The sequence below is a fragment of the Maylandia zebra genome, linkage group LG22 (genome assembly GCF_041146795.1).
Source record: "Maylandia zebra isolate NMK-2024a linkage group LG22, Mzebra_GT3a, whole genome shotgun sequence".
Taxonomy (NCBI): Eukaryota; Metazoa; Chordata; class Actinopteri; order Cichliformes; family Cichlidae; genus Maylandia; species Maylandia zebra.
The window spans coordinates 30397914-30423642 of record NC_135187.1 but is presented as its reverse complement, the minus strand read 5'-3'; the positions used below and the strand labels follow the sequence as shown (position 1 = coordinate 30423642).

General features: G+C 39.2%; 1 protein-coding gene across 3 annotated transcripts in view; it reads right to left on the bottom strand.

Annotated features, from left to right (window-relative positions):
- Positions 1 to 25729, bottom strand: part of ctdp1 (CTD (carboxy-terminal domain, RNA polymerase II, polypeptide A) phosphatase, subunit 1) — a 99759-nt gene that overhangs the window by 41616 nt on the left and 32414 nt on the right. For 2 of the 3 annotated variants that reach the window (XM_004563700.3, XM_004563701.3), the window contains exon 12: positions 14979 to 15202. The exons of the other annotated variant lie outside the window; for it this stretch is intronic. In XM_004563700.3, coding sequence (XP_004563757.1) covers positions 14979 to 15202 — 224 coding nt within the window. The remainder of the gene's footprint in view (positions 1 to 14978; positions 15203 to 25729) is intronic. 3 annotated transcript variants of the gene reach the window in all.

The window sequence follows — 25729 nt, the reverse complement described above, 5'->3', positions numbered from 1 at the left end:
CATTAAATATAAATAAAACTAAAGCAATGTTTTTTGGTAATTTAAAATATAATATAGAATTACCAATTATCATTGAAGGTGTACCAATTGATAATGTGAGTGAAAACAAATTTTTGGGAGTTATAATTGATAACAAAATTTCATGGAAACCCCACGTCAGACACATAAAAACCAAAATTTCCAGAAGCCTCGCAGTTTTGAACAAAGTGAAACAATTCCTTGATAAAGATGCACTTCGTACTCTGTACTGTACCCTGGTTCTTCCATATCTTACATATTGTGTGGAAGTGTGGGGAAATACATATAAAAATACAACTAATCCATTAGTCACAGTACAGAAACGAGCACTGCGTATTATTCACAAGGCTGGTTATCTAGATCATACTCACAAATTCTTTCTTCAGGCAAAGTTACTTAAATTCCAGGATCTGGTTAATTACAATACATCCATAATTTTGTATAAAGCTTTTACTAAACTTTTACCGGCAAATTTACAAACTAGATTTGAAATTCGAGAAAAGGTTTATAATGTGAGAGGCTTTGGAGAATTCAAATTACCCAGAACTCGAACAACCCGTAAAGGCTTTTGTGTGTCTGTATGTGGTGTGAAAATCTGGAACAGTCTGAGTTTACAATTGAAACAATGCAAAAATATTCATAGATTTAAATTTCTCTACAAACAGTTGGTCTGGTCACAGTATACTCAATGATGGGTTTTAGTGTGCTCTGTAATGTCTGTCCTCTTACCATTGCTGGTATGGATTCCAAAATAAAAAATAAAAAATAAAGTGTGCGTATGTATGTACATATATGTACTTGTGTGTGTAGATGTATATGTATGTATATGTATGTGTGTCTGTTACTTGTAGTTATTACTGCCTGTTACCTGTGGTAATGCAATTTATAATTTATATATTCTGTATTCAGTTATGAAGGCTCTAATTGTTGGTTGCGAGCTGCCGCTTAGATGCTTGTATCTGCCCGGGGCTGTTGATGGGTCTGTATGCAATGATGGGCGTAGCTGCGGGAAGTTTATTGTTTTTTTTTTGTTGATGAATGAGTATAGGGGTGGGATTTAATAAGTTTTCTTCGTCCCACTCCTTTTTCAGGCAAGTTTTGTTTTTTGTTTTGTGTATTTTATGTTCAATATAGGTATTTGTTGTGCCTGAAAATGAATAAATAAATGAATGAATGAATGAATGAGTAATTTTGATTATTGTTCATTTTCATTTACCATGTCAACATGTTTTAGAGCAACGTTTTCTGATTTTGAGCTCTTTTAGGTGTAAGTCATCGTCAGTGATTACCCTAATCTGCTCACACAGATATGTAGAGCCAAATACTGTCAATAAGGCCTCTGCAATGTTCTGAAGACAGTTAAACTTGTCAGGTAGTGATGTCCAGCAGGTGAAAATGCAAGCTCCATGAACACGCACAGCTGTGGATTCCAGCTGTTTCGATGTTGCATTAACTGGCATTAACTCAGCCAGTTAATGCGAGACAAATCCAGCTGCTCATTAAAGATTTCTGGTTTGATCAGAAAATACAACATTGATCCATACACCTGAAAGTCCCAAAAATGCATTGTGTCTCGAGTCTACAGATGTATCCGTGTATCTCCGTGGTGCTGATGCTGTGCTGAGCGAAAAGCTCCTGAAGCTTTTGAAGTGTCGGAATGTGGAAAGCTAACAGCGTCCCTCTCACCAGTAGGCTAAGTTATTTTTAGCCAATTACAAGATGAATCTGGTACTTGGGGTTGTTAGTTAAGATACCGTCATTAAGAAGAAGCACAACAAATGTGTCTATGCGGGCTGATTTGCGATGTGCACCACTGGCGCGGCCATTTATTTTTTGATGCACCTTCTCAGATTAATTCACTGTGTGTCGTGCCCAGGGCTGGACTGGGACAAAAAAACAGCCCGGCTTGACTAAAGACCGGCCCACCAGGTATTAAAGCCATAAAGCCTTTGAATGAAAACAAACGCTGTTGTGACAGTGATGTACACTGTCTTGTTGGTATATGTATGATTTCTATACATTTTACATCAGATAAAAACTTTGGTTCAGATAATTATTTAATAACAGCCAGACATTTTAAATGAGAATAAGAAAGAAAAGTATTTCTTTGTGAACCCCTTTCCCTGTTGATGCCCTACCTGGCCCCCCTGGCAAAACTTTGCTAGATCCACCCCTGCACAGTTACCAGCTGTCAGCTACTTAGAAAAGGATCCTGGTGTTATTTGTCTCTCAGAAACAGTTCATAACTTCCCTTCAACTCATTCATGTCACCTAAAAGGTAAACCTGTTTCTCCATCACCTGTTCAGCTCTGATGATTCCGTAAGGACATCTCCTGGTTTCATCTTCATGTTTCCCTCTCACCAGATATACAAACCGATATCATGACCAGCAGCTTTTACAGCTGTGGCTCCAGCAAACATCAGCTGACACTAGAAGGTAATATTAAAAAAATTCTAACAACAGCTGATCAAGCTTAAACGTGCTGCTGTTGTTTACCGCGACATCCGCTGGATTCCTCTTTCTGGCGCAAAGTGGGCAATAAACAAACAAGAGAGAAAAGCCGATCAGCTGATCATTGATCAGTTTCATGATTAAAGTAGAAACAGGAGAGAGAGGGGAGAGAATGAGAGAAGAAGAGGCAGCTGTGCAGCGTAACGACAGAATAAATCCACCTTTGTGTCTTTTTTCATTCTAGCTGAAGTCCGGGACAAACTGCGTCCCCTCTCAGCTCAACACGAAACGCGCAATAATTTCTCTGAATGTGGGAGGATTCCGTCTTTTTACGGGACGGTTGGCAACTCTACTAACTAACCTTATGAATTAAATAAATTTCACCATCAGTAACATCAAAACACCCACCCAGCTGTATAGAAACTCCGTCATGCTAGCTAGTACGCAGTACGAGTTATTGTAACGGACTGTAAAAAGTCAGCACAACGAAAATAAACTCCACCTAAACTTGGTTTATATCTGACCCAGATAGACTGCAGGTCATAACTTCTTACCTGAAGTTCAGTTCACCTGACGCTCGAACCGGCGGCCGCCTCGGGTCTCTCCTCGTCCTGCCTCCGATCTCCCTCATCCACGTGCTGGCCTCCACCACTTGTTAATGTTACTGAATCTGTGGAAGCTCCGCGATGCCACCACCAAACAACTAAGTTAGTTTTACACACCGGCCAGCATCTGGCCAATCCAACACCTTTCATTGTTTATACCGTTACAAAAAAAAAAAAAAAATCATCGGGCCACCGAGCAAATGCCCGGTGTGTCTAGCTATGGCCGTGCCATCAGTTAACCCTTCGCGTGCCAACTGTGACACGCGTGTCTAGGGTTGCCAACCCCTGATGTAAAGAATGATCTGAGAACACTGAGGCTAATGAAGTAACAAGAGACACATAGTAAGTTTTAGTCTTTTAGTTTGCGAGATCAATTTTGATTATTGTTCTTTTTCATTTACCATGTCAACATGTTTTAGAGCAACGTTTTCTCATTTTGAACAACTTCAAACCATAAACATGTAATTTTAAAAATAAAACAAGTAATAAATATATACAAGTATAAACCTTTATAATCAATCAATTCCCGTTTACCGGTTACTAATCAAAACATGCAATAATTACGTATCCTAGCTAGTTCAATTAGCAGCAGGTTGACTGAAAACTGGAACGTACAGTGGGGGCAAAAAAGTATTTAGTCAGCCACCGATTGTGCAAGTTCCCCCACTTAAAATGATGACAGAGGTCAGTAATTTGCACCAGAGGTACACTTCAACTGTGAGAGACAGAATGTGAAAAAAAAATCCATGAATTCAGATGGTAGGATTTGTAAAGAATTTATACGTAAATCAGGGTGGAAAATAAGTATTTGGTCACCTCAAACAAGGAAAATCTCTGGCTCTCACAGACCTGTAACGTCTTCTGTAAGAAGCTTTTCTGTCCCCCACTCGTTACCTGTATGAATGGCACCTGTTTGAACTCATCATCTGTATAAAAGACACCTGTCCACAGCCTCAAACAGTCAGACTCCAAACTCCGCCATGGCCAAGACCAAAGAGCTTTCGAAGGACACCAGGAAAAGTATTGTAGACCTGCACCAGACTGGGAAGAGTGAATCTACAATAGGCAAGCAGCTTGGTGTGAAAAAATCAACTGTGGGAGCAATCATCAGAAAATGGAAGACATACAAGACCACTGATAATCTCCCTCGATCTGGGGCTCCACGCAAGATCTCATCCCGTGGGGTCAAAATGATCATGAGAACGGTGAGCAAAGATCCCAGAACCACACGGGGGGACCTGGTGAATGACCTGCAGAGAGCTGGGACCAAAGTAACAAAGGTCACCATCAGTAACACACTACAACGGCAGGGAATCAAATCCCGCAGTGCCAGACGTGTTCCGCTGCTGAAGCCAGTGCATGTCCAGGCCCGTCTGAAGTTTGCTAGAGAGCACATGGATGATACAGCAGAGGATTGGGAGAATGTCATGTGGTCAGATGAAACCAAAGTAGAACTTTTTGGTATAAACTCAACTCGTCGTGTTTGGAGGAAGAAGAATACTGAGTTGCATCCCAAGAACACCATACCTACTGTGAAGCATGGGGGTGGAAACATCATGCTATGGGGCTGTTTTTCTGCCAAGGGGACAGGACGACTGATCCGTGTTAAGGACAGAATGAATGGGGCCATGTATCGTGAGATTTTGAGCCAAAACCTCCTTCCATCAGTGAGAACTTTGAAGATGAAACGAGGCTGGGTCTTCCAACATGACAATGATCCAAAACACACCGCCCGGGCAACAAAGGAGTGGCTCCGTAAGAAGCATTTGAAAGTCCTGGAGTGGCCTAGCCAGTCTCCAGACCTCAACCCCATAGAAAATCTGTGGCGGGAGTTGAAAGTCCGCGTTGCTCGGCGACAGCCCCAAAACATCACTGCTCTCGAGAAGATCTGCATGGAGGACTGGGCCAAAATACCAGCTACTGTGTGTGCAAACCTGGTAAAGACCTATAGTAAACGTTTGACCTCTGTTATTGCCAACAAAGGTTATGTTACAAAGTATTGAGTTGTATTTTTGTTATTGACCAAATACTTATTTTCCACCCTGATTTACGAATAAATTCTTTACAAATCCTACCATGTGAATTCATGGATTTTTTTTTCACATTCTGTCTCTCACAGTTGAAGTGTACCTCTGGTGCAAATTACTGACCTCTGTCATCATTTTAGGTGGGGGAACTTGCACAATCGGTGGCTGACTAAATACTTTTTTGCCCCACTGTATGTTACTGAGCTGCTGACATTACAACGTTGCTTACAGATTGCAATTCAAAGCTTCAGTTTTATTCAGCTGTTGACCTTTTGAGACATGTTGCCATTCACGTCCCTTCGTTTTTTTTTTTCATTTTTAATTCAATTCACACCAATGCCAATTTGTCCTTATAAAAAGTAGAAGGAAAAAGAAAAAATCCTCACACATTTATTCTAAAATGAAAGGATGAAAATCACAGGAAGAGAAGCAAATTGGTTGAAAAGGGTTATTTTGAGGTAAGGAAAGGGTCATTTCAGATGTAATTATCTCTAGGCAGAGTGTGAAAAATTGTCTGAATATGGTCTTTGGTCTGGTCAGGTAATATCAGAATGTACATAAAGATGGGCTTATCAGAGAAAAGACAGTACCCCATGGATTCTGTTCACTCTTAAGTATTTATTGTATAATAAATTAAATGTTAATGTTAATCTTGGTAGTAAAATCGCAGCTGTAGTTGGAAGCAAGTCCCTGAGCTATTTGTCACTTGGCACCAATACTTTCACACAATAATCCTTAACTGGAAACCTCTATTTATGGTTTGGCTACAGTCCCAAACTCTGCAGTCTCCCGAGAGCTTCCTAATACACTGAAAAGAGTCATGATGGGAAAGTACTTTTTACACTGAACAGGAGGTAAAGCTGATGCATAAATTATAGAATTATCTGAGTGATGACTGGTCCCTGCTGTACAGTTTGTTTGTACAGCATCAGTCAGCCCTATATGTGTCTCATCAGCCCACTTAAACCTGCAGGGCTTTCTGAAGCCTCCTCTAACATGTTTTACTGTAACAGAGGAAATCTTTTATGTTGACAGGAAAGGAGTTCAGTGTTTCCTGCATGTTTACCGTAGATGAAGCAGAGAGAAAGTGTGTCAAACAGCTTACAGGATTAGAGCTGTCACAGATAATGAGTCTGTACTATAATTACTATATTACAGGATAGGAGTTACTGTATATTTGAACTAGGCCGGTAACATGAACAGCATATGAGGGTATGAAGATAAAAGGCAGTAGGGTTTGTTTGTTTTTTTATTTCAGGAAGCTATTACCAGGAGAAGCTCTGTAATTTGACCACTGGACAACACTCACCGACAAAAAGAACATTTAAAAATCAAAACGACTTGTTCTTTTCAAGTGTTACATTTGGCCAAAGATGCTGTGGAAGCTTAAAAGTGCTTTCTAGAACTTAAATGTTTTTAATAATGCTGAACAGCCCATCCATCCATCCACTTATCCGCTTTGGACTATGGGAGGAAGCCGGAGTACCCGGAGAGAACCCACGCAAACACAGGGAGAACATGCAAACTCCACACAGAAAGGCCAACATCAGGCCATCAGAGTGGCCTGATGTTGGGATTGAACTCAGGAGCTTCTTGCTGTGAGGCAACAGTGCTAACCACTGAACCACCCCCTGCTGAACAACCAATTCAGAGAAATAAGCATGTTACAGCTGCTGTTTCTGCCTCTATAGCCTCCTTTCTTATTAAATTCTGGTCAATTTATCAATGAATAAAAAAAGGAAAAAGAGCAGTATTAACCCACAATTATTTTAAAGCATAAGAGCAATTTTTCCTCATCACAGATACATCTTTATCACCATCCAATACTGTCAGCAGTGAGTGCAGAACATGGTGGTTTGGAGCCAAGCAAATTGCAAACTACTGTGTGAAATACTGCTGTAAATTGAAATAATGACCTGACAGATGACATATGTAAAGAATATCAGCTGAGACCAGCCCCAGCCCCAGTTCTTTCACCTGATAGCAAATTAACAAACCAAAGAGACTGCAAGACTATTTTGGTTTAAAAGCTGGCTTCATTAAACTTACAAGTCAAACTAGATAGCATTTGTATTGCTTTACATAAAAATAAATACATATTAATAAGGCTCATTACATCATGTTCAATCTGGCAAAAATCTGTCACTCCTGTGTCTTCATCTAAAAAAACAGAAACCTCCATGCAGGGCACCCAACCCACAGAGTTTAACCAGTTATACTTTTACAGTAAGTCCCAGCCTAACATGTGCATGTGTGCTCTCATATATGTATTAAAGAGGCTACAGAAAGCAGTCTTAAACAAGACTAAACACCGATCATTCTTGAGTGTGAGGTCAGTAATAAATGTCTCATCATGTCTGAATGAAGCCAATCAGAACATTAATATCTTGCTCGCCTTTGTCTGAATGTTCCATTTTCCACAAATGAAAACGTCAACAGTGCAACCCTGCTGAAACCCTGCTTTGAACTGAAAGATGTTGACATGCCAATATGCTATAAAAAAAAAGAAAAATACCAATGTGAGCCAATGATGAGCAGCAGTTCTTATGAAACATCCTATATAAACCATGGTTTCAACTGTCAAGCCACTTTTCAGACATAGATTCCTTTATTTTAATGACATCACCTCAACATGTCCACATGAGTCACTAAGGCAGGGGTGTCAAACGTACGGCCCGCGGGCCGGATCAGGCCTGCAAATGGCTTTAATCTGGCCCATGAGATGATTTTGTAAAGTATAAAAATGAGCATCAATTTTTCAATAAACTAACTGCTGTTCCAATTGTGTCCATTGGATGGCGCAATAGCAATTGTGAGCTACTTTGTTTTGCCTGCGAAATTTAAACCCGATGTGCTTTGGCACCCTTATTTCCCCAATATGTCTCTGTCAAAAAAAAGAAAAGTGGATGCGGAGTGCAGAGTGTTCCAAGAAAAATGGTCATCCTCCTATTTATTCACGGACGTGAATGGGAAAGCTGTATGTTTGGTGTGTTCCCAGCATGTTGCAGTGCTGAAAGAATATAACCTCCGTCGCCACTATGTGAGTCTTCATGCCGACAAATATGACAACTTTCAAGGACAGCGGAGAAGAGAGAAGGTGAATGAACTGTTGGCGGGTCTGAAGAAACAGCAGTCTGTGTTTACTCACAGCTGAGACAGCAGTGATGCTGCAGTGAAAGCTAGCTACCTCATTGCTAACAAAATTGCACTAGCTTCAAAACCATTGAATTCAGTTTTGAAAAATTCAGGTTCATCCCTCTTCCGCAGTGACCCTCAAAACCTCAAACCTTCTTGTATAATCTTAAATCTGTCAGAGTGTTTCTCCTCATCAAAAATCTTTCACATCAATCCCGACCAGCAGCTAATGACACCAACAAATCCCCAGGAGGGCTGAAAAACACCAGCCCACTGGATTTTTTTCTCTGTCTTCAAAGACTTTCTTACTCTTTTATTAAAGACATTTCATGTTGTGACAGAAAGTTAAGACAGATGGGGTTTGGGTGATTTTGACTGAACAAGATGAGTAAATTCTTCCTTTTGCTCTGTAGTTAATTCGCGGAGACAGTAATGAAACTGTTCAAAACACATCAGCAACAACCCAGAGGAACACTCTCTAAAAGGAAATGCATCCAGATTATCCATAAGTCATTCCTACACTTCTTGCTGCAGAATACTTACTAATATTGAGTCCTTGTTCAACCCGACCCTGTTAACTGTTTATTAAAAATAGTCAACTCTTTCCAAGGTTACTGAGATTTGAAGTTAAACTTGTCTTTTTAATTCTACTATGTGAAGAATTATAAAGTGTAAACATAACACAATGAAAAGACTTTTGTGGAAACTTCTGTGTAAAACTCAAAAAATTTTGTTTGGCAGAAGCTGACGGATATCTGAGAGCTGATATTTTCTGCACAAAGACTTAGCTTAATGTTTACTATTAGCTGTTTAACGCAACATTTGAAAAGAGTGCTTTATCTGGATCACTTTATGTGAAACAGTACATAGCCTACTTCCTGATGTGAGCAATCATTCCTTATTATTATTATCCATCTTAAATGTCAAAATTCTATTTATTTACCTTAAAGACAATGACATGTAGGACTTGGGTTAGCATGAACATTTTGTGGTTAAATAAGTTGTATTAAAGACACAGGTGGTGGCCTGGAAACATAAACAGTTGAACTAGATACCAACTTCAACTTCTAAAGCCCATTTCCACAAGACACTAATCCTTGATTGTAGCTGAAAACATGAAGAAAGATGGTGAGAAAACAAAAAACTATTCACTTTTAAGTTCAGGTCAGTTGCAGGTGAATTCAGCAACTACGGCACCATGATTGTTTCAACTCTAACAATGGATTTCTTTCGGTTTTACAACTAATAAGTTAGCTAATGAGTCTTATTAGCCAACTGTTCCTGTTAGCAATTTCCAAACCCATAAAGAAGGAGGAAAAAAAGAACAAGGCAAATGTTACAAATGATCTGTTTGACCTCTACAGCTTATATCCGTCCATTAGTTATAGATTGTGGAAGACTGATCGTTGTGTTGCTGTACGTGTCCGATGTCAACTGTGATTTGATGCTTTCTTGTTGGTGCAGGCTATAAAGCAGGAAATCAGCTCCCTGGTGTCTCCTTTGTCACACACAGAGAGAGCAGAGATGCACCAAGGCCAACACGGCTCTGCTTTTCCACTCATGCCTCACGTCTACAATTACAGTGAATTAACAGCACAGTATTAAATCATGTATGAATTATATACACCCATAAAGCTGTCTGGATTAACAACTTTTGTGACCAAGTTCCAATATTTATACGTTACTTTGCTACATTGCTAAATTTATTATTGTGCTTCTAAAAGTTAAATATCCCCTCACCCACATTCGCTCACAGCAGACGGCTGTCACCAAATGCTCATTGTACAGTTTTTTTTCTGGATTATTGTAGAGTCTTTACCTTACAATAAGGCGCCTTGAGGTGAGTGTTGTTGTATTGTATACAGACAAAAGTGAATTTAACTTATCTCACTAACTCACTGGTCTATTGTTGATTCTACATTATTGCTTCTTCTTTATCCATATCTGTATTTCAGTTTTGCTGCTATTTGCATCAGTTAGTTAGACAATAAAATGCACTGTGATGTACTGTGTGCACAGTCAACAAAGCAGAATCTCAACGGATCCCCTGCATGTGCCACATTACTTGCTGCCCTGAATGTGCACCGAGTCACAGCTGATTCACCAAAATAAAGCACTTTAAATCAGCAAACAAACAAACAAGGGAGTGGAATCAGCCCAATGGAGATTCTTACAAGCTGTTCATCTTTCAGTGCATTTTAAAAAGACTGAGCATCTAATCATCCAAGTGGAATGATTTGTGCAACTAAACAGCAAAACTGAATAAATCTACTGCGTTTTCTCAGATAGTTTTTGTCAGCTTTGCTCCTCAGAACAAAAAGTGCTGCTTTATCTCTTAAGAAACAAATTGCTGGCGCCGTAGGTGCAAATTCCCCGCTTTACAGGGTGTATTTCTAAAAAAAAAAATCTGATAAAAGCAGGACGTTATTATTTACCTGCAGTTAGCTGTCTAAATTTGGTGAACAGGAAGCTTGAAAAGAACCGTAATAAGAGCAGTGTTGTTTTCACTTTAAATGGAAACAAGAAAGGCTGAAGCAGATCCTGAATGATGGCAAGAACAAAACAGAGACAGTTGCATCACTACAGTATCTTAGCAACAGATGTATGCCTGTTTTGTACCAAATACAAGGAAGTGGAAGAGCCAGGATGGAGACTGACAGAATGGCAACTATTAAGCCATCTCCCAGAGGACCAGAGGTCCCACTTACTCCGTTCTAAAACAGGAAGCCGCTATATGAATTCTTCTAGAAATGTTAAACTGGGCAACAATAAAATCAAATACTTTTCTGTGTCAGACAGGAAAATTACATTAACAGGGTCTTGTAGACAGTCAGAGGCGGATACTGAGGATGTTTCCCCCCTCTCTAGTAAATGGCTCAGCTTTGCATCTTTGACATTTTAGAAATGGTGTTATGCAAAGTGTTTTATTTGGCCTCCTACTACACATGCAAATAAATACCTGCTAACAGAAAGACTCAACGTATGTACTGTCAAATCTGAACTATTATTCTGTTGGATTTATAGAAAAAAAAAACATGTTACAAACTTACAAACTACTAATTGGAGGCAGAATAATAATCTTACCATCATGATTGTAGCAGCTGTAGCATTTATGTATGTATGTATGTATACGTCTGGATGTATCCCATCTCCTCCTTCACGAATGAACTAATCTGAATAAAACTTTGCACAAACGTAGTTGCACATACAGTGATTATTAACATCTATATGATTTTTAAACAGGTTTATGGGGAATTTAAAGCCTTATTTTTCGTATTCATACTATGTTTTCTGTCAGCATCCATTTCACGTGTCACACTCTTTATGTTAGTTAACAGTAGGGCTTCAACGATTCATCGACTAATTCAAATAATTCAATCATAAAAAATTCTCCACACTAATTCTGTGCTCCGATGCTTCGGTCAATGCACGCTCTGCAGCGTGCAACTGTCACTATGGAAACATGAGCGTTTCAACCACAACTGAGGCAAAATGCAGACCTGCAATACAAACGTATTCAGGAGCAGCGTTTGAATAAAAGTCTGACAACATTCAGCCCACATGACTCCAGTTATAAACAAAAACACAGAGTCTGTTTGCACACCGCGAGAGCAAAGAGGCGGAGCCGCTACCGACACGGTGAGCGCAGGTAGAGTGAAAGACGAACGCGTTTCCAGCTGTTTCTATTAAAATATAAAGATAACCTGTGAACGTGGTCTGATACCAGACTGGTTAGATGATACAGCTTAATGAAGGCTTGTTGTGTTTTTGTTAGTGAAAGTTACATTTTCTGTTTAGTCTAAATTAATTTTATTTCTTTTAAGTTTGTTATTTTACCAAAAGATATCGCGACTATTGGAGAAAGCCTCAAGTGTTCAGTCAAAGAACTGCATGTCTCAGGACTTAGACGCTGGCTTCAGTTTTCACCCTCAGAAGCTGCCACGAATTAATTTCTTGCATTAATTCATCATAAATGTTTATAAACAGTAAAATGAAAATTAAAAAAAACTACAGAAGGAGAAATATCAGTAGCTCAGATTTAAAATCAACACATGACACCTTCAAGCAGTTCAGCTTCAAAGTTGTTCTGTGTTGTTTTAAACGGTGAATGATTTTTATATGAGAACAATGCTGGTTCCTTTGTGGTACTTTACTATTATTTACACATGAAAACTAACTAGGCTAACTTGTAAAATATCAGTGGAAACTGGAGAGAAACAGTGGTCAGTCAAGCTAAACGCACAGAAAGGAATTCAACGCTCCTGAGTGCAATTTTAACCTCATACAACAAAAACCTGTGAGCTGAATATTCTTTACAAACAGAAACAGTTGTCAGAGCATCACAGTGGTGAGCACAGGGTGATATTATTAGACTGTCGCTGGTGTCTTTTCATGGAAGGAACCAAACACCTACCAGCCAATTTCAGTCCACACTGCTTTCAGAATCAAATTTACACCCCTTCCCCTTGTGTGTCAGGCTGTTTAATCATGTGCTGCTCCTCTGCACCACCGCACAGACTGGAGGTGGACTTGCAAAGGTTTTCAACAACCAGTAAACAACACTGTGGACAGTGCGTTTCAGGCTTCACTCATTAGCGGCAACCAAAGTTGTCGGACCAGGTGACAGATGGACTGACATGTCTGGGCAACCATGGATACTGAGCCACAGCCAAAACCATTCATAGGGAGAAAAAAGGAGAGGCTTCTGGGTGAATGCAATGTAGAAAAATACTCAATTTTATGCTCTGACAGTCAGAGCAGTGAGGCTGAACGCTGAATTACACAAGGAAACCCAAGTCTTGAGAAAAAGGTGCAACGGTCAAATATTAGTGCTATTATCTAAAGAGCTCAGGGTGGAAGCTGTGGAGTTTCTCCGTCTACCTCGTCAAAGCTGGAGTTTAGCTTAGCAGATCTTTTCTTTATAATATACAACACAACAAATATTTAGGCCTGAAGTACATATTTAATACTTATACACAATTGCTAGGTGCATTAGGTACTAGAGGTGCTCAACAAAAGCACCATATGGAGTGGCAGAGGTAAAATGCACTAACAGGTGCAGTACAACACTACGCTGTATTTGAGTCAATAGAACAAATGACAGGAGTCCTGAAATTCAGAACGCAAAAGGAAACGAATATTTGAAATGAAAGGAGGGCGCACCTCAAGCCTCACAGTTAGATCAACACCCATATATAGGTTTAAAAAAACCCCAAAAAAACCAAAAACAAAACCCACAGTTTCGGGCCTCGGTGCGTTATCACAATATTCCTATGTAGAAATTATGCATTTAAATTTTCCCGACTGCAGGTGTGCATTGCAGCCACTCTCCACACACTGTATTTGCAAATTTTAGCTTGTTTAGGACAACACGGCAATGGCATACTGTGAATACTGATTGACTTTAGTGATCTACTGCATTTTTGATTTTATTTTAAAATATATTAATTAGATGCATCATTAAAGGAAATGTAAAATTGAGTATGTAAAACAAAAAAAAATTCAGTATCATCAAAAATACCCAAAACATGTTTCAGCTAACTGTCTGCGTGTTAGCTGGCGGGCTACAGATCTATTTCACATATCTATTTGAAATGACACACAATAAGTGTCAAAGTCTTTAAGCCAGTTAGAACTTGTACACAGATATGCTTTTGCTAGCGATCAGCTAACTACAACTTAGCACAATGAGGCGATTAAATGAATTGGCTAACCTTATCTACTCAATACAGGATTTTGCTACACAAGTTAACATGCACACACTCCATGTTAGCACACATGAAGAGAAAGAAATATAGCTTAGTGTTGGAATTAATCCCAAAAATAAAACAATTCCATGATGAATGAAATGCAACTTTCATATCTGTAGTAGTATTATTTTAGAGGACTAGCAAATGTGGTGCATGCTTAGACAGAGGTTATTTACAACCCCAAAACATCCCTAAACTAAACTGTGGCAGTTTTATATTACCTTCTGCCATCCTAAAATATGTGTGCAAGTTGTAACATCCAGGAATATCTGTATTATTGATTGATATCTGTATTATTTAACCTTTACAATTTTTTTTTCTTATCTGGAACCAGATTGTCTGGGTCTAATTCATGCTTGCCATTTCCATCTCTTGGAGAGGCTTTTCATACATCAAAAAAATAGTTTTGGGCAGAATGCTTCTGTAGACTGCAGCGCATTTTAATGAGAAATGCTTAATTTCATAATAATCCACACTCTGAATGTACCAAAGACAGCAAAATACTTTGTCCTGTGAGATTAAACGCTGGCAGTCTGACGACTCGGCATGTTTTTCAGCAATAAGAGACTCTCATATGTTCAGAACTCTTCGAGCGCCTGCTGTCTGTTTGGAATTAGTCTCCATGGCAACGGACCAGACCGTCTGGCTTCAGCAAAGTAGTGCTGATGAAGTGGTGTGTTATGTTAATAGTCATCGGAGAAATAAGACCCTGAAAATATACAGTACATTTTGCAAGATTCCCCTATGGACTTGTTAAACTATAATTTAAGCTTAGCATACTTCTCACCTAGACATGTTTATGCAAGATGAGCATCACTGACAGTGAGTGCAAGCATCGGGGGGCAGTAATAGTAAATATCTGGCATGTAGATGGTTGTAACTTTAGAATAACTTTATGACTTCCCTCTATCCCACGATGCCTGTGTTTGAGGCCCAAAAAGCTGCAGCGGGGGGAGTTAAACGGCAAGAGATAAAAAGTTCTGTGCCTCACCTTGCCACACTTTGACACTGACTGGCCACATTGGATGGAGTCTGAAGCCTCTCATCGATGCTCAGCGCCTGAGGACCGAGTCTCCTTCCCACCGTCTGTCCAGCTCCTGCCTGCTGGTGCCGTTGCTGCTGCTCCTCTTCATCCTCCATCTCCTCGTTACCTGGCTTCTCCTTCCCTCGGCCCTCACTCTCGTTGTCGCTCTCCTCGCCTAAGATGTCATCCACCTATTATATTTTTGTTAAAAGGAGCTTTGTGAGCACATTTTTATCTTCTTTAACAGCAGCATGAATTCACACTGTAAATGCCACAAATACCCTTTTCATTTTGCATTTTGGCCTCCTCTCAAGTGCAAATTGGATTCATTAATTCCCTTCCTCCACGGAATACAAATTAAATCAACATGTCTTTATTTCTATAAGAAACATCTGGCAAATAATACATAAAGCTCCACTGAATCCTGGGAATCTTTAGTGAATATGGCTGTGAGAGAATGTCTGTTTATGCCCTCAGCCTTTCAGTGAAAATGCATTTAACAAATTCCAACCAAAGATTCGGTACGGAGGAACAGTTACACATCTACAGACATTGTGCATTACTGGAGAACACTGACATAAAGGACACTAAACAAAATACCTAAGAGAAAGGCCCATGACTGCAGCACATAAATTTGGATTTAAATATTTATTTCATGATAAGAATTGTTGTTTTCTTTTATTCATTTAAATTTCAGATCTTTATGTAAGACCACAAAAATTAACAAAGGATGTTATGTTTTCCTTTGGCTCATTTTTATGTGTTTTCCTATTCTCTCTAACCAACACACACACGCACGCACGCACGCACGCGCAGACTTATGCACTACTAGTTCTTTATGCTAATTAAAGCATGACCAAGAGCAAGGTAATAATGAGGTCAGTCTTTGTAACAGCTGTGAGCCAAAGGCTTCCAGGACACTTTCCTCTCTACTCTTGACTCTGAAATATCAAACAGGAAGCCTATCACGAATATGGTCATCTCAGGTACACAGCTCTGGCTCAGGAAGCCTCACTCATCACCTGCCTAAACCTTTTTTTTTTAATTGAGGAGCAGCCAATCAGATGAAAGATGGCTTAAAGGGGATGAGGAGCTACAGGAAGCTTTTTTTTCAGGAAGTGAAAGAACTGAGGGACTGCACCAACATTATATAAGATAAATACAATATATAAGAATTTCTTAAGAGCTGTGAGCCTCCAAAAAGGAAAACATGAAACAGAAAATAAGTGTAGTGGGTGCCCAAATCTCTGGAGAGTACTGCAGCAAGGTAAAGATTAGCACATTTCATTGTTTGCCATTAAATTTCCGATGATGAAAAGCTCTATTAAAGGACTAATTCCTGTTCAAATTATCATCAAGGAGAACCTCGTACATTAGTCTGTTCGGTTGATCCACTACAGATTCTAATTATGCATGTAATTATATCTGGAAAGCACTTTTCCTTTTCCATATAATTGGGTAATATGCTGTACTGTAATGACGGTGATTAAAGTTGGAGGGATTAAAGAAGCTGGAATCAGATGTTTGATGCAGGTACTGTTGTATTAGTTCAAAGATAAACAAAATAAAATAATATTAATAATCTAATTATGTGCTGCTTATTTTATGTCTTCCTTTGTTTATCCTATATAACTCTCATAAGGATTACAGTTTAACATTGGTTTATTTCCTGGCTTGTTAAATTAAATTAGAGAGACGGTTGCACTGTCAAACAGTCAATGCCATACAAACTTCCTGTAAAAATGTCAACTTTTATTTTAATATTTCCATTTTGATGAATTTTATCAAAAAGTTAATTAAAAAATATTACACTATTTTAAAAAAAACAACAACAAAAAACCAATAACAAAAGCTCATCAATCCTTTATTGTATTAGCTGCTCAATTTATAATGGCAATGGCTACGGACCAACAAACTACCCAACTGGCTGCTTTCAGATCAATAGGAATGAATATAGCCTCAGCAAATGTCCAGTCTTTGACCTTAACAAGCATCAAGCTGAAAGTGAGATTAATGAGAGGGGCGTAAGTCAGGATCACGTCTGACATCAAACCAGGTTTTGTTGGTGGTTACATGAACAACACAGTGTGCCTTGGTTAAGGTAGAGGGTAAAAGTGCCAGTAGTAATAAGTCTGATGTAAAAATGGAGAAAGAAAAATTTTTAAAAAGGAGGTCAGGTTGTTCCTCGTGTTCCATTTGCTGAATCAAATTTGAATCAGGTTAACCCTTTAGGGCACCAATAAATTGCAGTGTAAGACAAATAAAACAGTTTTTCTTTTTATGTCTGTCAGGAAAACAAATGAATATTCATCATTAATTCCTTCTAAAATATGATCATCTCAGTCCAGTCTGCCCACGACGATCTACCATGAAAGCGAACACTAACAATCGTTTAGCCTCGTCTCTGTGGCAGCTGCTAAGGATTTAAATGGGTTCTATTTTTCTGTTACTACAATCAAAATATGAGGGACAGATGGGCTGTTTATTAAAAAGCAGAACAGTGTAAAAAACATTTGTAAAAACTGGCTTAGGAAAGCTATTTCATCTAAATAAAGTTAACATTCTCAGGTTTACAGTTATGATAAACAGACATTTGAACCAACACATATGAGGTTCTGACACTGCAGCTACTATATTTAACCTTGATGGAAACAAGTACTTCACCAGACTGCAGTGTCACAAACAACCAGCCTAAAGACTACGGTTGATGTGCTGGAGGTCCTTCCCGGCTGTGGAAAAGAACAAAATTATAATATACAAAGATACTGGCAGTCAATGATACTACTCCTCAGGCTCCTAGTAGATATACCTGTGGTAACAATTTCAAACTCCTCGTCGCCTTGTTCTCGAGTTATTGCATTCACAAACTCGGGAGTCCACGCTGCCCGCCTGCTCACCCGGCAGGGTGACAACAATACCCTATCGGCCTTTCATAGCTGAGGGGTAAAAAGCTGAAGTGAAACTGACTTTAAAAGCAATGAAAAGCACCAACAGCAGCTTCTTGCACCTCTGCTGTTTGTAGTGAATTCTGTTCCCTTCCACTTCACAACCAATCGGCATTAGATCTACGCATTAAGTCATCCAAATTGAACTGCATTTTTGGAGGACTGAATCGGAGTATGTTTGTGTAGGCTGCAAACCGCTCAGCCATCTTAGGCTCTGTGCAGCCAAATACTTTAGCAAAAAGGACATTCAATTAGATTCTATTTATATATCAAAACTTTAAAAAAAATACAATAATAAAGAGAAAACTTAACAATCACATGACCGCCTTTGGACAAGCACTTGGTAACAGTGGGAAGGAAAACTTCCATGAACATATCCAGAGTATCCCGTGTCAGAAAGCCAAAAATGGAGCAATATTTTCTTAATTTGTAACTAAACATGATTTCTCCTTTCTTCCTGATAACTGAACAGGTGTTCAAATGACACGAAATGACTCTACTTAGATTTGGTGCCAACATTTGGAATCTACAACTAGCAAGCTCTCTTTTTCCGAAGACCATCTTCTAAAAAAAGAGCCAGTTAGCCTAGCTTGCATATCTCAGCTCCTAACTTACTCGGCTAACTAGCAAGTACCAAATTTGCACAATAGTTACCCTAAAATGCTCAACAGTTTGATGAGTAAGACCTACCTACATCACAACACAATGGAACAGGGAGTAATGGCATGCTTATTAAGAAGTTTTGAAGGAGCGTTGTGCTCTCAGTGATACATCTCAGGCTCTGGCTTACAAATGTTGCCAAATCACAGCACATGAAACACCTTCAAATCTGCTCATACTGGCATCAAGAATAGGGTTGAGTGACCTCATTAGTACCATCCCATTATTCCATTATTATGACACGTTAAACTAGCATCTCTACAAGTTAGTTAAGCAAGGGAGCTGAGGTCTGTTTTATCCGAGATCTCTACACAGTGAAAATTACTTTGCAACCACAAACCTCGCACTCCCCTAATGGCCAATAAAAAGAAAGCGGGTTTCAGGTACTTTTCAGATCCAGAAGCTACATATATCTTTAATACAGTCTACCATAAGTAGAGTTACTGACACAAAACTAGAACAAGGCAGATTCAATGTAATATAAATGTGCAAAACAACATTTGATCACTGATCATATCTGTTATTAATCTCTGTCTCTCTTCCACAGCATGTCTTTATCCTGTTTTTCTTCTTTTGCTCCAACTTGTCGCAGCAGATGGCCCCGCCCCTCCCTGAGCCTGGTTCTGCCGGAGGTTTCTTCCTGTTAAAAGGGAGTTTTTCCTTCCCACTGTCGCCAAAGTGCTCACAGGGGGTCATATGATTGTTGGGTTTTTCTCTATATCTATGAAGCGCTTTGAGGCGACTTTTGTTGTGATTTGGCGCTATATAAATAAAATTGAATTGAATTGAATTGAAACAATCAGCCATTGGCACGAAGCTAATGACTGATTGATATTACATTCTACCATTATAAAAGGTATGCCAGTAGAGCAGAATAGCAGTAGTATAGGTTCTTAGAAAACAGGTCTTTATTCCACAGACAGGGGAAAAAGCACAGTATGTATCAATTTAAGAGCAAAACACTTACATGTACTGTGTGTGCATCAGAACAGTTCCTGTCTGCTACTCACCATGGAGCCACTGTACAGAAAGCCCCGTCGGCTTCTGATCATTTCCTTTCAAAGACCAATGTACAGTTCACTCTGTCAGGTAGGGTTCTTACAACCTTGGCAGAAACGGAAGCATTAACAATCCTCACAAAGAGCAAGGCAAACTTCCCACAGATTTTTCTCCTTTTTTTTTCTCTCCTGGATATAATCAAAGGCCAACCAAAGAGCCCACCGTCAAACTTTTCAAAGCACAGCACGACGCCCCCTCAAAGCTTGTTTAGAGGCATGCTTTTGGTCTCATCACTGCAAGCTGGAAGTAGTGAGTGAATAAGTTTAGTGCAAGTGCGATTACAGGGAACGGAATCTATTTACAGCTAAATATCTCTGCTGCTAAACTATTGTGTTCGCCTTGTTTTTGACCCTCCCAAAGTTGACTGTGATGATAAATGTGTTCGAGGGAGGTGGCGAAGAGGTGAAGGAAACAGACTAACGACACAAGAACATGTTTTGATTATCACTCAGTCGTAAGATGCAGACAAACCACAGTAAATGTATCGTGTTTTACAGAATAGAAGATCACCTGTGGCAAATATTCTTTTGGCCGTTCACAGGCTGCCAAAGCAGCTGCGACCTGTTGAGAAACACTTCACGAGACATTTGAGTCATCTGGATCCAATTCTTTGAGCCCTGTAAAGCTGAGGTGGCTATTCAGCATTTGTTTTCTTTTTTAACAGAATGATGATAAAATACTCGGAGTTACAAATGTGATTTGATTAGTTACTTGACATCAATACCGGTTTAAAAGCACAGAGCAACAATGAGTATCACGCTCACAGTCTGAAGCAGCAGCTTGGAGCTTTAGATTTAGTTTACCTTTGCAGAGTTGTAGTTCAAATGTAAGCTAGCAAGTTGCAACACCACATTTGTGCTCTGTCCATTGCTGACAGGCATGCATGGCTTCCCAGCAACACTAAAATACGCCCCCCCCCAAAAAAGGCACTTGTTGCAGTGACAAATGGTTAAAACTAGGGTACAGTGACAAATGGTTAAAACTAGGGTACAGTGACAAATGGTTAAAACTAGGGTACAGCTGTGCAAAAATAATCTTGCAATAACTGGATCGGCTGGAAAATCTAAAGTAAGGCAAACTAATAAAAGGCACATGCAGAGATGCCCATCTACAAACAAAGAGTCACAAAATATCTGACAGTGACTTTGCTGACTGTTGTTTGTTGATGTTATTTATGAAGGAGCAGCTCACATTTTTTAATATGTACGCTCAGGGCCATCTAAAAATGTCAGCTTTTGTTTTGTAGTCTCTGGCAGGTTGATGGCTTATTTAAAAAAGAAAACAAAGAAACTGCAGGACGCAACATGTGGGGAAAAAACAAAAAAACCCACTAAAAACACAAAGGATACAAAAGCATATTTAAAAGGACCACAAACAGAACAATGACAGCTGTTACTCAAGATTACAGCTTGTAAGCATTAGGATATAGAAATCATTAGGAATTAAGCTGCATTGTTCTGAAAGACAGGTTTCCTGCCATAATACATTTATTCATACAAGACAAATAATTGTTTGGTTTTTTTAAAGAACATTTCTTCAATCATTTGTTTTAATCTCCCTGATTACTAATAATGGGCATCAGCCAAACTTTTATTTACACTTCTGCTTTCAATCTGTGCAGGTCCTACAGTGTTCAAAGCTGGAGCAGCAACACATAGTAATTATACCACAAAAATGCCAATCAGAATCAATACTGGAATTATTAATCAGAAGAAAAAACCCCTGCAGAACTCAGAACCACCTGATCATAAGCAACCAATAAAGCTTTCTGACTGGCAGATGCTTCAATTAATCGACTGACCCTTTAAAATCAAAGTCAGTCAGGTCTTTACATCCAACATGTTGCCTTTGAGAACCAACGACTCAGCTACTGTCTGAGTTGTGTGTCTCTCAAGCACAGATCTAAAATTCCGCTTTTTAACTCTTAACTTTAAGATTCATATACTGAGAAATAAGCCGACAGTCAATTATGATCAAACAAAGGGCAGCAATTAGAAGAAGCCTTTACTTGGGGGAGCACTGAACAGATGTTGCCCGGCGGAATGAGTATTAGCTTGGGCTGAGGTCAGCTTAAAGAAAATTAGCAGCCATTGATCAAATTTCTGCTCTGACATCTTACTTTGCATAAAGTATCTCTTACACCTTACCAGGCTGGTCTTTTACAGTCCACTGCTATTTGTCATTTTGTCTCCATTATTATATGTGATGGCATTTAATAAAGGTTTTTCTATCCATCAATACCAAAGACTTACATGAATAATACCCAAAAATTTTAACAACCTGACATAGATGGATGTTCATTTTAGCCACATTAGCTCCTAATTGAGTAGTCTTTCAAGAAATACATCAACCTCCTCCACCTATGGAGCTACGTAATGTTTTTTTTTTTTTTTTTTTTAAATGCATGGTCTACTGTGAGTTTATTATTACCATCATGTATTAATTTCACAATGCCAAATAAGACAACAGCTTAATCATTATGATGCTAAATAAATTATCACTGCCTTCTGTGAAGATCAGACTACAAGACAAGTGTGATGTAGGTCCTGTACACGTTCTAGCCAATTACACCTTTTCTCTTCTGTCAACAGAACAACCCTTGGTGAATAGCTGCAGACTTGCAACTGCTCTCTATACAAATACATTTTATTAAAGGGTTTTATCATGACTACAGACAACTTTTTCAGTGGTGGTTTAGTTCCTCTTTAATGGTGAAGGAATAACTGAGGCCAATGAAATGGCCTTTGTGAATGTTACTGAACTTTTTATCCAAAATATCAGCTGCAACAGGATAAGGAAAAGCAAGAGACAACAGCAGACGGCTCTACTTGAACAAACTAACCAGTTAACCTTTTCATTAAAGACTTGCCAGCTGATCTAGGAACTCCAGGGTTTCTCCAGTGTTTTTTCAGGGCATCGCAGCCTTAAGTTGACCCCTGTGTTTTTTCTAGACCAGGTTTGGCCAACTCCAGGCCTCACGGGCCGGTGTCCTGCAGGTTTTAGACATCACCCTGGGTCTACATACCTGAATCAAATGATTAGTTCATTACCAGGACTCTGGAGAACTTCAATACATGCTGAGGAGGTAATTTAGCCATTTAAATCAGCTGTGATGGCTCAAGGACACATCTAAGGCTACGTTCACACTGCAGGCGAAAGCGCATCAAATCCGATTTTTTTGACCCTATGCGACCCATATCCGATCATGCTATGACAGTGTGAACGGCGCAAATCCGATATTTTCAAATCCGATCTGGGTCACTTTCGTATGTGGTACTGAATCCGATACATATCCGATGTTTTAGAAAGCGACTGCTGTTTGAACGGTCAAGTCGCATTAAATCCGCCTTTTACGTCACCGACACAAGACTGAAGCCAATTATCAGCGCCAGAGAAGCGCCCGAGAAGACATCGCGAACGCTTCCTGGCCATCCAGTGTGGATGTCAGTGAAACTGTTGGGAAGACAACGTAAACATTTTATTTGTACTGTATAATCTGCAGATTCTGACAGAAATCTACAGCTATCCTTTGAAGCACCGCTCCTCTCTTAAACGGCAATAAGGATCATTATTAGGTTATCTACATTATTATGTAAATAACAAAATAACTTAAAGCAAAAATTGGGAAACGTGAAGACCGAAGTCTTTATATTAAGGGCCATCAGTCAAACAATACTGTTGCTCTGGGTCTAAACAGAGCACGTTGTGTGTGACATCTTCTTTTGCGCATGCGGGCCGCTTTGAGCGTTCACACTAGAGCGCGTTTGCTGTCGCATTTTATTTGTAGTGTGAACGAGCAGACAAAAAAATCGGATTTGATCAAAAAATCGGAATTGAGCATTAAGACCTGCAGTGTGAACGTAGCCTAAAAGCTGCAGGGCACCGGCCCTCGAGGCCTGGATTTGGACCCCACTGTTCTCAACAAAAGCGATCCTTACAACCCTTAAATTTGCTAACGCTTAAAATGCATCTTATTAGATCTACTGTTCCCGTGAACTGTTTATGCACACACATAAAGACAGCTTGGAAAAAAACCTAGAGATAAAATACAATTGAATAAAGAACAAGGCAAACGTTACGGCTTAATACAGTTGTACGTGTGTGTATGATTGGATGGGTACTTAATAAGGTAACTAAATTACTCATTGAGTCAGTCATATAAAATACCTTTACTGTGACTCTCACTGGTGCTCTTTGTATTGTATACAATCCAGTCTGTAGTCATACCAGTGTAACTGACAACAGATAATGTTGCTGCTGCAGGAGCAGGAGATGGCACTGATCTTTCAAAATGTGCAGCAAAAACAAACAAAAACACAGCAGCATTCCCTCACCAGCCTCAGTCACATACAACTATGAAAGACTTAGCTTACCTTAATTACCAAACAGAAGTGGACAGTAGGGGTGGGTGATATAGACTCAATATTAATTAATTCCAAAGAGCTGCAGTCACAGATGACAAACTTTCTAATTTAAAGTGAGAATCTATTGCTTTAAGCTGCCAGCAGCAGCATTATAGTGCAATAATAGTATATAGTAGTAATATTAGTATAATAACAGCAATATATCCTTAAACCAAAAATAAGTAAGAGAAAAATTGCCTAGCTAGTGTTTTCCCTGGTAATTTTTAGAACAAAGCATAAGGCTGATATGTGGCTGTTTTTCACACCAGGGAACAAAAAAAGCATAGTGTTGCTATAGCAACGACTTTGCTATACAATGTAAACATTTATACTGGTATTATTACGGACAATGTGAGCCTTAGTGGACAGACATAAGCGCAACAGCTAAAACAAAATTACATTAAAAAAATTTTCTTTAATCTTTCCTGATTTATTCTTTATGCCTAAGATTTGTCTTATTCAATCAATTTTTACCTGTGTAAAAATGGCACACCTTTCTTCTCCTCCACTCTTCATTGTGACCTCCACAAAGAGGATGCACCGATGGAAAAAAAAACATCTGACTGATGGATATTTAAGACTGATCCCGATATTTGGTAAAAAATGTCTTTTTTTTCCCTTTTCTATTTATTGACTGCTATAAAAGCCAACATCAATAAATGGATAGATCAGCAGATAGCCAATAAATTGGTTGGGCTCTGAGCTTTACAAACACACAGTTACATTAAGTGTCAAATTAACCGTGTCTGTTTTCTCTTGATTGATCGTTGTAGCTGCTCCAAATAATTCAATTAATTTAATTAATTGCAATCTTTTTTATACACCTGCACACACATATGGCGCTATGTCAACTGGTACATTAAACTGAACTGAATCACACCACCCCAACAACTTTTCTGGACAAAATCCAGTAGTACGTACCCCAGAGCTTAGCTATGAAAAGAACTTTCTTAAATCTTAAAGTTTTGGTGTAGGACTGGTTCGCCTACCTAAAAAAAACATCACTTTCTCTTTATATTAAGGTAACTCACAGGAGAAAACAATATGCCTGCAAGCGCTACAATGTGTGAGGTAGGAATCCAGAGTGGGAGCTCAGCATATTTCTGTGCAGCCAATCAGCAATCATTGTTCTCACCAATTTCTGTTTATGCTGGGTTAGTGTACACGGAGCTCATGTTTTCAGCGTGAGGGCAGCTCATGGAGAACTTTTCATAGCAAAGTCCCAATGAAGAGGGATTACATAAGCTACACCCTGCCAAAATTACCGACTTCATCTCGGAAAGGTAGTCAGAGGTGGTAATAGAGCCGACGGCTGATTGCTGAATGGAGTAAGAGTGTTGATGGCTCGTTCAAAGTGGGGAGAGGAAGATGAGGGCTTTGTGCTGGGTGAGAAAATGCTCACTGGAGACCATCGGGAAAAGAAATTAATGGAAATGAATACGAGAAGTCGATGTGAAGATATTGTGATTGCTAGCTATTTAAAAAAAAAACAGTAATGTTATGCATTGGGACCGGTGAATCGGGAGCACAAAGAACTCCAACACCAATCTACTCATACCTGCAGCTGTTCATTAGCTCAGGGTCACAAACCCAGCTCTCATTGTTTTGAGTCAAGGGCATTCCCATCCTCTGCTTGCTCCTCATAAATAAA